Below are 14,912 nucleotides of genomic sequence, written 5' to 3'. Positions count from 1 at the left end.
TCTCTCTCTCCCTCTGTCCTTCTCTCTCTCTCTCTCTCACACACACTCTCTCTCAAAAAATAAATAAAATCTTTAAAAAAATAAAATAAATTTTAAAATGACATTATGTCTAACAAATCAGTCAATTGCCAAGTAGTATGAAAATGAATTTACCTTTAGTTTGAAAAACACCTACTTTCACAACTGAGAAGGCATAATATAGAAGCACTTTAAAAGGTAAAAAAAAGAAAAATCTTCAAAAATACTGTGAGATAGCATGTATGGTGACACGTATGTTTCTCTCATGTTTAAAAAATTTAACATCAGTAATATTATCTTAGATGCTCTAGATGTCTTCTTATTATACTAAAAAACAGTCAAATATTCCAATTGGCCAATAAAAATTAAATCCATTAAGTGATCTCAACACTTGTGTGCATTCGCATATTTAAGTACAAACCAGTCACAAAAGTAATCCTCATTTGCTAAGAGGCAAGTTCTATTGAAAAAGTTACACTTACCTCCTCTGTCTAGTGAATTCAACATTTAAAAATTTTTATTTTGGAAATTTCTGAAAAATAAAAGCAAACACTGGGGTTTTTTTCAACAAGCCAAATCTGAAAGGCAAATTTGAAAAGTCTTTTCATCTGTTGATATCATTAGGGTACAAGATGTGAAGGCTTACCTGGTCTCTATGGCACTAAAATTTTATTTATTGAGCATACTATTTGAATACAGCATTCAAAATCAATGAAAGAGTGTTTTGTCATATGCTTAAGAAAAAAACACATAGAAATTTAAGGGGTAATTGTAAACATTATATTTTTGCTTCAAACCTCAAGCTTGTATGGTTCTTACAAAATAACAACTAAATTTGAGGAAAGGAGTAAACTTTATTCTTACCAAAGTTCACTGCTCTCTCTCTCCATATCTCTCTCTCTCTCTGTCTCTCTCTCTCTCTTTCCTTTCCCAGGTCATTTGATAAAATTTCAGGTACTTCAGTTTTTTATTTCATATTTTCCAAATAATCCCATGGCCAGTAGGAGGCACTAGCATATACACTTGAGGAAAGAGAAAATGGGGATGGGGCATCTAATCAACCATCCATTACAACAGCCACACCAGAAGACAGAAAATCCAAAAACCATCTGGACAAAGGTAAGGAATGATTTCCAACCTTGGCTTGAATTGCTACAGCCATCATTCCCGTTACAGCTGAAATATCTATAGTTGACTCCCTCTCATCTCTAGAAAGCTTTCATCTGTTTTTGCCTATCTATGTTTCATTTGGGAAAACCCAATAAGCCTTAAAATATCAATGCCAATCGTTGTCACTTAAAACATGAACTCATTTACCTATTATCCGTGGTCTCCATTATTACTTCTGGAATATGTGTCTGTGAAAATCATGAAACTATTTTTCTGTTTTCTAAGTCTTTCGTTTGTATTTCCTTTCAGTGTATACTCCGAGCTCAGCTCTGCGTGGCCGGTGAGAAGCCCATCTTCCCCTCAGTGTCCACCACCCATCATCTGATGCCCGGGAGCATTGTTACGTCTTGTTGTCTTCCTTCAAGTAAGACTCTCCAGTCCAAAAGTGGTTGCCTCTTTGGGTTATGCCTTCTGATCTGGCAACCCACAGAAGTTCTTAAGGTAAACTAGTATCAAGTAGGTAACGGTGTTTGGCTTTTCTCCACAGCAGAAAGTAGCAATTTTCATCTGGGAATCTTCTGTTTTTCTTTCTGAAGGTGGTGAGGAAAAATGTTGCAGAAGCTCTTGGGCTCCGTGTTTCTCACCCTCATCTCACCAGATATAAAACACTCACCGGCAAGAGCCCTTCTGCTTGCTCTGGTAATGCCTGCATTGCCACATCACTTTTGGATCCTGGAAGAAAAACCAAGGAAGGTTAGAGGGAGTAGGGAAAAAGTACTCTGAGTAAATGCACTAAAAATGTAATTCCTTGTGGAAGACAGCCACGGTTCTTATTTCCAGCGACTTTCTAATTATAAACTGCTGGTTGCACTAGAGCCCTGCCAAATCGCATGGCATTTATCCCTTACCTCACAACCAACAAACACACACATGTAACTAGACATGGTGGACTCTATAAATAAAAAAACATATCTATTTAATTTAGTTTCCTGTTCTCACTCCCTACACATTTCTTCCCATTTCTCCATTTCCCTGGCTTCTTTCAAGTGAAATACGTACTTTAGATGAGTGCCCTTTTTCAGAAACCATGCCTTTAAATCCAAAGCTATGACTTTACATATAATAGAGCTCATGTTTGAAAGTGAAACATCTACATCAGGAAAAAAAAATAAAATGTAACTATCAGAAAGTCTTTTTGTAATATTCTCAGCAACCCCTAGTGACTACCAACAGTCTAATATTTTAAGAAAAAAAAAAAAACTAGGAAAATAAGTGACACGCTTTGACAACAGTGATAAGCCAGAAGGACACAGGAGATTGAATTTTCTACCCATTTATACATTCTCATGCGTATAAGCACTTGATAATTTTCAAGACACTCTCTTAGTATCACACTTAAACAATTCTTTGAAGTGGACAGAGCGAGAGAGAATAGTTAGACTGTTGAAGAAACTTGGGCGCAGTAAAGTGAGGAACAGTGTTCAGGCTCGCTCAGCTAGGCACTCACACACTGGAAGCTGCAAAACCAGCTCCTGAATGCCTATTCTACTTTTGTTACCAGTGATATTTCATTGCAGACAAATGTAATTTAGAGATAGTAAACTAAGCTAGACTTATAACACTATAGATTCTCGGCTTCATGAAAACCCAGGAAAATAACTCAAAATGCACTGTAATCAGTGCGTGATTTCCTGAAATCACTTCCTCAGTAACTTGTTATAATAAAAATGTGACCAGACATCAGGAGTGAGATTAATCAAAACAAGCCAATCCAAAATCTTGATTATTCTTTCACATAAAATCATGTGTAATGAAATTTGACTGCCTTGGGTAAAGAATTAGAGAAATTCTTGGGATGCCTGGGTGGTTCAGTGGTTGAGCGCTTCCCTTTCGCCCAGGGCCTGATCCGGGACTCCCAGGATCAAATCCCACATTGGGCTCCCTGTATGGAGCCTGCTTCTCTCTCTGCCTGTGTCTTTTTCCTTCTCTCTATGTCTCTCATGAATAAATAAATAAAATCTTAAAAAAAAAAGGATTAGAGAAATTCTAGATTGAAATTTATAATTAAAGAATTAAAATTTAATTTAATTTTAAAAATAAAGAATTGAAATTAAATTAAGAAATTATGTAGCATGAAAATGAAAGCCTATGACAATGAATTTCAAAAATTAGACTCTTCAATTTGAAATGTTCAGATTAAGAGAAGTTATGTGTAATAAAGTGGAAGATAAGAGTCAATTTCTTTATCTGTGAAACAAGGGGTTGGAATAAGCGTTCCAAGTTATTAACACCTGTAAAATTCTATGATTCATTCTATGATCTAACTCATAAACAAATTCTGAGAATAGAAATTCATCCAAATTATGTCTTTCTAAATAAAAAAGATTTTGTCAATTGTCATTCTAAGTATAGTTATAAAGTATAAACGTGTCATAGAACAGACACAGGTTTTATATAAATATTTATGATAGGGCAGCCCAGGTGGCTTAGGGGTTTAGCACTGCCTTTAGCCCAGGGCATGATCCTGGATACCTGGGATCCAGTCCCACGTCGGGCTCCCTGCATGGAGCCTGCTTCTCCCTCTGCCTGTGTCTCTGCCTCTCTCTCTCTCTCTCTCTCTCTCGTGAATAAATAAATAAAATCTTTAAAAAATAAAATATGAAATTCCAAAGGAAATCCAGGATTAGTTATACTTGAATAGAGACCCTCCAGGCCCTTGCCTTCAGCACAATTTCTCTGCTCATGATGTTCTGCTTCCATGGGAGCATTAGAGAGAAACAGAACCATTGATTTCAGTGGAACACTGCACATTCATGCTTATTAACCTCATTGAATGAGTTTCCATCTCTATTTCCAATTTGTTGATATCTTTTAAAAAACACATTCTGAAATGTTAGCTTTACATCACCTGACATGTTTAGTAAAATGGCTACACAATGTAGAACCCTGTTGTATAAATCACTATAACCTTCCTACAGATGGACAATAATACATCCATCATAAAAAACAATCTTTGAATTGTTTTTCCTATAAAACTCTGAACCCTAATGAAAGTACTATCATCAAGTACATTTATTTCTATCAATGCTAGCAGGATATGACGACTTTGAGCAATATATCACCAAAGCCAAGATACAGTCTTTCTCCTGATCCCTCGACACAACTAATTTAAGAACTAAGTCCATCCTATGCAATAGATTCCATCACTAATATGGAAACTCTCCTCATAGGGAAAGCAGGAGGCTGGCCAGTTTCATTGGTGAGCTGCACCAAATGTTCACCAAACAGCTAACTCTAATATCTTACAGATTCTCCCAGAAAACATAAAAACAGACAGTATCAACCATACTGCCTATGCTACACCTCTTCACAGGGGTAATTTCAGAACAATTAGAGAAGACAAGTCCTGAGGAGATGCACATGTACAAAGTTTCCAGTGTCCAAAAGGGAATAATGGTTTTTGGAATTCTAAGTTGTGGGCTAGATGTTAATTAAAGAGGCAATATTAAAATTGAAAATTTTATTACTAGAGAGAATTAAGGAGCTGCTAGACGAGGACACAGTTTTCCCTACCACAGGTTCATCAAGAAAATGTCATGTCATGTTAATACACTTTCTTCTTTGACAACATTTTAGACTGATAGCTGTGTCATATAAACATATAAGAGGCCCTTATAAAAACAGAGATAATGCACATGATGACAAAAAAGGCTCCATATCATTGAAATGTCAACTCTCCTCAAATTGATCTTTTCATTCAAAGGAATTCTGACCAAAGACCCAGTAAGTTTTTAAAATAAAGCTGGACAAGTTTTGTGGAAGAACAAAAGGACAAGAATATTTTTAAAAAGACACTCCTTCAGAAGAGTAAGGGGAAAGACTTGCTTTTCTAGACATTGAATCTTTCTTTATAAAACTTTTTTAAAAGATTTTATTTATTTATTTATTTGAAAGAGAGAGCATGAGCAGGGGAAAGGACAGAGAGGGAGGGAGAAATAAACTCCCTGGGTGAGCAGAGAGCCCAACTCAGGGCTCAATCCCAGGATCCTGGGATGAGGACCCAAGCCAAAGACAGATGCCTAGCAACTGAGGCACCCAGGCACCCCTAAATATTGAATCTTAATGTAAAACTATTATAACTAAGTTAATAGGGCATTCACACAGGAACAATTAGAATAAAAGCTTAGCAACAGAGCCCTGCATTCACGGAAACCTGATACATGAAGAAGTGTTTAGAGAATTCAGTTGGGAAAGCAGACCATTCAGAAAATGTTACTGGGACAGTTGGTTATCTACATAAAAACAAAACATATCTGTACCTCCCATGGTACACAAATATCAATGCCACACATAAATGAGAAAATCAAACCTTAAAGTCTTTAGAAAGAAATATAACACAGTATCTTTATGACTTCAAAGTAAAGAATTCTTTAAAGAACAAATAGAAGGCACTAACCATAAGACAAAAGATGATTACAGTCAAACCACATTAAAATCAATACTTCTGGTCACCTAAGGCAAGCTACAAAAATCAGCAGACATATTTGCCATACAGATAATTGACAAAAGTTTGTGTCCAGAATACATAAAGAACTCTTGAAAATAAAAAAGGAAATGATCTAAAAAAAAAAAAAAAAGGCAGGCAAAGTGTTCTAATTTATATATATTCTTTTGTATGCACAGTATTTCCATTTAAAGATAATAAAAATTCACTTTGTGCTATAAATTGTGTCTCATACATGGAATAATATTGAAAATAGGTTTATAAAACATTGAAGAGTATATAATGACATCCTTGCTTAAAATAGTTTTTAATATCTTTCATTTATTATCATATAATAGTCCTCCACCTTGTGAAATACTCTGTGAGAACCTACTCCCTAAGCATTCCAAAGTATTCCTCAAAGTTCCAAAGATCCATATGGTACCAGTAAGCCCTTCTTAATCAATTAGAAATCCTGTGTATGTCATTTAAATGACAGTACCTTACATTTCTCTAGTCCTTTACAATTCCATATACGGTGTCATGCAATCCACAAGACTATTTGATCAAAGAGGTAGACCAGATAGTTTCCCCTTTTTACAGGTTAAGAGATTGAAGCTCAAGAAAGTTAAAGCATGCGCCCAAGCCACAAGAGAATATAGAATAGAAGGGTACAAGGTTGACAAAAGTCCCCAGGGCTGTCTGTAGCAAATGTAAATGTTAGTATATAAATATGGAAATGTTAGTTTACAGAGATATTAATCTTTGTAAAACCATGCTCTGCAGTGGCGATGTTGAACGGACCATCACATACCATCACAGTGTCTCTTGGGGCCATAAGGATACTGCAAGGTCACACTGTAAGGAAGTGACACAGCTCCAATACAAGCTCTAGAACCTTATAGTTCAAGAGGTTTCTCCAATAAACTAGACTGCTTCTCACATAATGATACTGAAATATATGGAGTGCATCAACATTCACAAAGCATTTATTATATATTCTTTTCTGTATTCTCATGATTACTTTGTACTAATCCAAGATCAAAATATATAGGAAATATATATATGTCTTTTTTAGTCTCATTTCATGATTGCACACACACACATACACACCCCTTTATTCAATTCAACAAACATCTATTTCTTGGTGTGCCATAATTTAACATTTTAAATATGCAGATATATGAACACATCCCTGCCTGTAATTAAATATATACTTTTATTTCACATTCATTATTTTAAACTACAGAAATGCTTTTTGTTCCTTACTGATTGCAAGATTAACATTACATAGGATTTTTATACTTGTATGTCTAATGCTTCTCTTGTATAGAAATCTTTATCTGATAATGCTTTCATCTGATAATGTAGATTCATCATAAAGACTACCCTGCACTATGTCTAAAAGTGCTTAGCAAACTGCAGTGCTTAGTTTCTGCAAGTATTGGATGTCACTCTTCGTGTTCATGCAATATTCTTTAACACATGAAGTGACATAAAACGCATTCAGAATATTTTCTGACCACAGATTCAGGTCCTTGTCTCACTCATTGGGGCCACAAACAATCGGTGCTCTATAACTTGTCATTTGAGAATGGGGCTTGGACATCCAGCCCTGCCAGCTGTGGAGTCCGTTCATTTGGCTTGGAAACCTGAAGCTGCTGCCCATATAGGGCACAGTGTGCCATTCAGTGACCTCTTCGCCTCCCTGGCAAAAACACCCTATTTTGGCAACCTGGGTTTTCCCTATAGCAGGTGAATTTGGCACCGTGTATGATCCCATTTAAGGAGGAGGAAAAAAACTCACTGAGTTGAAACTCTCTTTGAGTTATGCTACTTGAAACAGAAACAGCCCAGAGACTCAAGGAGTAAATCATGACCCTGGTGTAAATAGGAGGTGACGGTCCCCTCAGCCAAAAGCTGTCCTTTGGCAAGTAGGCAGGGAGGAGTGCGGGAAGACGAAAGGATCTCTAAGGTGGAAGAAAGTAGACTTCACCAGAAAGAAAGAGGACAAGAGAAACTTCCCAGGAAATAGAATACAGATGCCTGACTGCCACCTACGTGAATGAGAAGAAAGTTCTCTCCTGCAGAGATGAGATAAAAATATAATAAGGAGCTACCCCCAAAATGTTATCCTCAATACGATGTCACTTCTTTTTTGGTTTGTATGTCTATTAAATTGCAGAACTGCATGCTTTCTGCATTGATAGTAAAAACCCCTTCTCACAGAGGGGGAGGAAGGGGTCCAAGGTCGGGAAGAAGCAAGGATATCAGGGATGGTCCTTCCCCCTTTCTACTCCTCTCAGTACTGTCAGGATTCACAGGCACCACTCTCTGCAGCTTTACCTACCTTAATAGCTTTCGTTTCCCTAGAAACAGGCTTTCAACCCATTTATAGCAAAGAATAGAGCTAGAATTGCCCATATAGCAATCTCCTGAGAATGGCATACACATTTGTCTGAAAATGGGATTTAAAAATCAACATTACTTTCTCATAGGGAGCTAAATCCTCTGTGATGCAGTAAAAATTTACCCTTGAAAGTCCCTAACATTACAAAAACAGGGAGCCCAATACAGACAGACTTCAGGCCCACAGAAAGCCTCCAGTGGAATTACCCTCAGAAAAAAACTGTCTTGCCCTCCTTAATGTCAGAACAAAACATGAGTCAGCAAAGACTTTAAAATGGCATCTTTGCAAAATGGAGAAGTCAGATTATTCACCCTATAAATCAATAGGGCAAAATTAAGATGCTAAGACATAGCAAGAATTACAAATGTCACTAATGGCAGAACAGTATTGGCACAATCTGCTATGGGAAAGGTCATGGTCTCTACAGCCATTTCTTTGGCCGCTAATATACATCCCTGTAATTGAAGGTGCACATCAATGTACTTTGCAAAGCACCAAAAATAAAGTTAGAGATGAATGATACTTAATTGGTTGGGTGTGTGTATGCATGTGTATGTATGGTATAATTAAAGATTTCCATGTAAAATGTACAACAGAGAAGATATTATATTTCAGATTTAATAAGAAAACAATATAAATTACTCTCTCAATATTCCAAGTCTCCTCTGTGTTATACAAATCCTCCTCCTCTACTTTGCTGAATGCTCCTCAAGAATGGCTTGTTCATCTCCTACTCAGTCAGACTCTGGGCCATGGATACAGAAGTTATTCAATAAAGATTGAGTACTTTAGTCACTTTGGTCAATTTCCAGGTAATAAAAAACCACATATTTTTATAGCATATCTTGGATCAAATTGGTGGTAGGGTTTATTAGCCTATAGTCAGTCCCATTTAAGAAGGAGAGAACTAAAGTTCCAGGAGGTGAAATATCAGAACTAGTATGATGTACAGTCACTTTTCAAAACCAAATTTACCTGACTCCAAACAAACATATTTAAAATCTTGGATTTTTTTCATTCTTTAGCAAGGCCCCTAGGGAATATGAGGTACATTGGACACAATACACTCTTCAGGATCAATATTTTCTTAGAATGGTCACTTAGCTTAATCATTTAATAAAAGCATTAATACATAAAACTAGGGAGATGTTTGCATATTATGAAAAACTGATAAAGACTGGATTTAATTTCTGTTAAGCTTAAAAACCAACAAATTAATCTTTATGCTCAAAGTAAATGATTATCTAATTTATCAAGGTTCTGTTTATACTGAGTTGCTAGATTTAGCAAATAAAAATATGCCTAGTTAAGTTTGAATTTCAACTAAATAACAAATTTTGTTTTTAGTATATGTTTATTTTGTGCAATATTGCCTATAATTTATCTGGTATCCTATTAGGACTTTTTTAGTGATTAAATTTATCATCACATTAAAAACAAGGAAAAATGGCTAAACCTTTACTACTATGTAAATAAGTGCACAAATTCCAGACACCTAAAAATTTCAAATACATATGCCTCCTTAGTACTTACTACTTAAATGAAATAAGAAGATCTATGAAGTTTAAGTGATCACCCATAACATTATTTAGATATCTTTGACTTTTTAGAAATGCTATAGTTTCAGGACACATGAAAAGGAATATGTGGACTGCAGAGTTCCTATTTTCTCATTTTCTAATCCAGAGCAGAATATTTAAATCAAATGTTTGTCTGGATGCAATGTTACTATAACTAGACCATACATGCCCCCTTACAAAAGCAAGAACTGGTGTAGCTTGGGCTTCATGTCACCATAAAGTCTAAATGCCACGAGAGGAGAGACACCAAGGTAAGGAAACTAGAGCTCAGGTTCGCAGTCTGAGGACTCACAAAGCAAGAAAAGTGAACATGGATATCATCTAGTCAACCTCCCCTTTTTACAAATAAGAAATAGTTGGGGCTCTCCTCTCTCTTAACCTTATATTTTATGATCTGCAAAATGGTATTGCCTATTCCAGGAGGTTATGGTGAGAATGACAACAGACATAATGTGGCAATGCAGACACATTAGTTGAACAAATAATTGTTATAAACCAAGGGTACTCCTGAGACAGGCTATATTAACTATGTACCCAGCACTTGAAGGAAACTCAAAGAGTATCTACTCTATATCTCCTGTCTCAGATATGAGGGTAAATGACTTTCTAGATAGCGCAAAGAGAAGCCAAGGCGGAGCTAGCACCACACCCCTTGATTCCCACCTAGTGCTTCTTCCAATTTCATTATGTTCCTCTTTAGGTATCAGCACAGTGGCTCCATCCTAGGTGTTCAAGTCAGACACAATGTGCTAAGTGTAGAATTTAAGGAAAGGAAAGGTGGCGAGGAGAAAGGAGGAAAGCACATAAAATAGAAATTAAAATAGTAATAGGATTGGCAATACAAAAAGCAAATTACTCTCCAGGTTGTCCAAGATCAGAATAGCAACGGGAATCGTTCTGGTTTCCAATTTGGCATCCTTTGTGTCAATCACATTTAGCGGTCCTCACTTGGCCTCACAGCAGGACAGTCAATATCATAATGGCTTCTGCCATCATAAAGGATTTAATGGGAGCTGTACTAAGACAGTTGGCTTTCCCTTCTCCAATAGAACAGTCTTGTGGCAACATGGAAGCACCAGTGTTACTTTTATACATAAGAGATCCTTAGTAAGTATTGAGATGCAGTTGGTCAAAAGATCATTTCACAATTCCTTCCTTTAGGGAAATGGTACAAGACACCACTTCAGTCTTCCTCCCCATGGGTGGGAGGATAGGAAGGTGGGGAGACTGAATGGGAAAAGTCAAAACTCCTGCTAAATAGCAACATTGTGCCAAGTTCTGTGCTGGTGCCTTCATTTGCAATACCTCATTCCCACCCCATGACAGTAGTGTGGAAAACAACTGCCAACTTCTCTACCGTAGGAAGGAACTGAGACTCAGAGAAGTCAAGTGAGTTTTCAGTGGTTGCAGATCTAAGATGTGGCAGAGATGAATGAGATCAGAACCTAAAGCTTCTGAGAACAAATCCAGCATAAAGCAGCAATACCCCAGATGCTTCGGAGGCAAGCAAACTTTAGTCCCAAAAAGCTATGATTGGGCTTTTCTTCCTATCATGGGAAGGACAGAAAACATCGTCTTAATTATAGAAAGGATCTTACAAACCGAGCAAGGTACAAGGAAAAGATGGAAATATGGAGCATCCAGCTTGGTATGTTTGAAAGGGAGATCGAAGGGGCCTCATCTCCAGAAAAAAAGAAGGGGTAATTGGCCAGCCCACAGGCCAGAGAAGGTAAAGAAAGGATGAAGAAAGACCTGGAGTCAGGGTTAGGGAAAGAAAGCTGGTTAGTCATAACCAAAACCACCAGGACATAATAATCACACTTTAATTTGCTACGTCCCTGGTTATCAATGGATAGCTTAAAAAAAAACAATATAGGAGATCCACTTTTCTTGTGACAAATATAATGGGACTAAATGTCAACTATTTTATCTGCATTGGTGGAGAAATAAAGAGCTCCCCTTCCATATAACTTTAGGGCAGCTCGTGCTTGGGAAACACATGGAATTAACCTGCATTCACTCTTAATTACACAGAGAAGGATAAAATTAAAGCCAAAACGATTGTCATGTTCGAAACACATCCAGCAGTCTTTACTTAAGTATTAACCTTGTTTCAAGAAAAAAAAGAACAAGACAGAGATTCCTGTTGTTAAAACGGAGCTACTCTTTCTAAGAATGTAATGATCACTTATTCGAATAAAATTGAATAACAAAACACTTTTAACTAAAAAACAGGATTTTCAAATATCATTGTATAACTATCATCTGCGGAATCATTTAAGGGTGTGCTGTTTGAAATGAGGACAATCACTATAAATTAAACGATAAGCCACTTTGAGAATCCCACTTTGTTATTCAACAGGGCTCTTAATCCCACACTCGGTGCTACAGCAATAGAGCCATTGTGACCCACACTGCAACCCAGGGTGGAAATTAAAATGACAAAGCCGGGTGGTCTGAGCATCTCGACCACAGCGATCTCTCTAGTAACAAGGCAGCTGGCGCCTCACCCACAAACCCACAGGCTGCCAGCCCAAACTGTGCATTTTTACAAGAACCTATTACTCACAGCTGCCCCTCACGTGAAAGGAGATTCTCTATCTTCCACGGAAGGCGGGTATCGGAGCAGAGGGGGCAATGATCTCCGCAAACAACTGCAGTGACTGACCGACCTGGCTGCAGCCCGGCTCTCAGAGGATTGGGGAACCAATCAAACTGCAGGCCCGTTCATTTCCCTAAGCTCCTTCCTCTTCCCTTCCCGTTGGGTGTCTAGCTGCATCCTCAAATACTTACCGGTAGCTGTCAGCGTCCACCTCGGACCCTTTGTTTTCCTTTTGTCCCATCAGCAGGTTCCAGCTAGTGACTGCCACCGCAGCCGCACTGGGTCCGGGGACTGGATGCCTCTGCCGCAGTCAGCAGCCACCCCGCCCCGCCAGCAGCCTTTTTTTTTTTTTTTTTTTTCTTTTTAAAGAGATAGGGACCATCATCCACCTCAGGTTTGAATAATGCTGCAGAGTACATACAGCACAGTTGCTCAGGCTGGTGGTGCAAAAGAACAGCAGGTGCAGTTTCCACTCTCATGAAGTTGCAAAGATTAATTTTAGGAAGGAGGCATGGCAAACAGAAGACCGGTTCTGTTTATCACTAGCCGTGTGTCCTCAGACAAGTCACTCGTGGGTCTCATTTAGCCCTTTGCAAATGAGGAGTTGTGACCAGGTAATGCTCTGGAAATCCTGTAATTTACTAGAATTAAATACAAAAACATCAGCCACGCACTCGCTGATAAAATAGAGTAACATGCTATGTTTGCATTGCAGGTTAAGAGCTCACAAAGCACTTTTTGTATTTTATTTGGATTTAGGTATGATGTTCCCAAGGTTTAAAAAAAGATCATTTACCTAAAATGTTTTGTGAATTGTGAAATGTCAGAGTTGTAAAATGTTCTAAGTTTTCATTGTTACTGTCAGTTTAGTAATAAAAGTACTGTAACAATAAATTAGAGTTCTATCTTCTTGCTTCCTACACATGGAGGACGTGAAATACCAAGAGAGCCTGTTTTTGTAAATAGCCCTTCCCCTGCGGCCCTTGGGTGCACCATATTCCTCACAGCCTTCTAGCAGAACTGCCTACGTCAATAGAAACCTAGAACAGAGGCTTATCTAGAACTACTGGAGCTTTGAAACTCCTGGTTGCTTTACATCTGAGCACAATACCTAATTCAGCTCTGCAAACTCCAGACCTCAAAAGGCTAAACCAATCTTTCCAGAGAAGGCCAAGGGAGACCCAACATGTCAGCATCCAGTTCAGCAGCACTGCCACCTGCCTCTCCACAGCATGGGCCCCCATAGGGCTGCTACTTAAGACTCCAAATCTAATTTCCTTGGTGTCCTAGACTCACCAATTCAGATGCACATATATAACGTCCTAGAAAAGAGTAGGGAAATGTCTTATTCCAAAAAAATCACTAAATAACAACAAGGGAGAAATAGCATCCTGAGTACCTGTTATCTGATTCTCACCCCAGGGATGCATGGGCCACCAGCAGTCTAGCCCGAATGGTATGCCCCATGAGGTGAGCGTTCCCCTCCACAGGTGTCTCAATTCTAACAGCACCATCTCAGTCATCATCAAATTAATTAAGCACACATCTGTGGAGAGCTGGCACTCAGGTAGGCACAGGGCACTGCAAGGCCAATCCTCAGTTTCTTGTTCACAGAATGTGATCATCTGCATACTAACAACTTGGAACTGTTAGAACCCTAGGAGGGCAAATGTTATAAACTATAAGTATCTATAGTTCCCCATTCCTCCACCTTCCAAGGAAAATGGGTCCCTAATGAGATCATTTTGTAACATTCAAGGTAGCCATGCTGGGATGCAAGCAGCAGGCACAAAATAATAATTACAGTACTGTTTTATGCTAATTAGAAAGACAATGTGTTTATTTTAGAAAATATGAGAAATATAACCCATAAACATACCATCTGAAATAGCTGTTTTTAGTCTTTGGTATTTGATATATATACATCACACACATTGTATGTTTTATATCTGGTTCTCCCACTTAACATTATATTGAAAATATTTTCCTCTTTCATTCTTTGAGGACATACTTTTTAATGCCTGCATGAAAACCCTTCTTAGCGTTATACCATAGCATATCTAACTACTTCCCTATTGTTGTTCTTTTAGATTGATGTACATTATTTTCAGAAAGATTATACCATTTTGCCTACCTACTCATACTGCACAAAACTACCCAGTGACATATTGGTTATGTAGAAATGGCCAGATGATGCAGAGGTTAACACTTCAGGTCCTCATGAACACTGTGCATGGCCTGCTCTTGTGTTGTCACAAGGATTTGCACATGCATGTGTGGTTCCACCCACACTCGCACACTCAAGAAACTGTACAGGTTCACTTAAATCTGTGGTTCTATTGATGGTTTTGAACATTGTTGTCAAAAGATTTAGACTTTGTCCTAAAAATGGTAAGAAACCTAAAGTATCTAGATAATTAGGGAATCGCAAATCTTCCATGTTGCAGCCAAAGATTGACTGTTGATGTACACAGTTTAGAGGTCAGCGCATCGTCCCTCACCTTAAGCGACCCCAAGCAAATGGTGTGAGAAAGTATTATCTAATACCCCCCCCCAAACCCCCACCCAGAATCATGAAAACTTAACTAGAGGGATAAGTCTTTGTCACTCATCTGGGACTTTTAAAGAGCTGGCACCACCAACTCTCTGGCCTCCTCTCCTGGATGACTCCCAGCTTCCTCTCCTGGATGACTCCTGGATGGCTCGCAC

The 14,912-nt window shown here is 38.1% G+C and overlaps 1 protein-coding gene across 2 annotated transcripts in view; it reads right to left on the bottom strand.

Annotated features, from left to right (window-relative positions):
- The window catches only part of SACS (sacsin molecular chaperone), an 89,925-nt gene extending 77,400 nt beyond the window's left edge, over positions 1-12,525 (bottom strand). For both annotated transcript variants that reach the window (XM_077868391.1, XM_077868393.1), the window contains exons 1-2: positions 12,395-12,525; positions 1,336-1,860 (exon numbers count right to left, since the gene is read on the bottom strand). In XM_077868391.1, the coding sequence (XP_077724517.1) occupies positions 1,336-1,355 (20 nt within the window). In that variant the 5' untranslated portion in view covers positions 1,356-1,860; positions 12,395-12,525. The remainder of the gene's footprint in view (positions 1-1,335; positions 1,861-12,394) is intronic.
- Positions 12,526-14,912: the final 2,387 nt, after the last annotated feature.

This window comes from Canis aureus, chromosome 24 (genome assembly GCF_053574225.1).
Source record: "Canis aureus isolate CA01 chromosome 24, VMU_Caureus_v.1.0, whole genome shotgun sequence".
NCBI lineage: Eukaryota > Metazoa > Chordata > Mammalia > Carnivora > Canidae > Canis > Canis aureus.
This window is presented reverse-complemented; position numbering and strand designations above follow the sequence as displayed.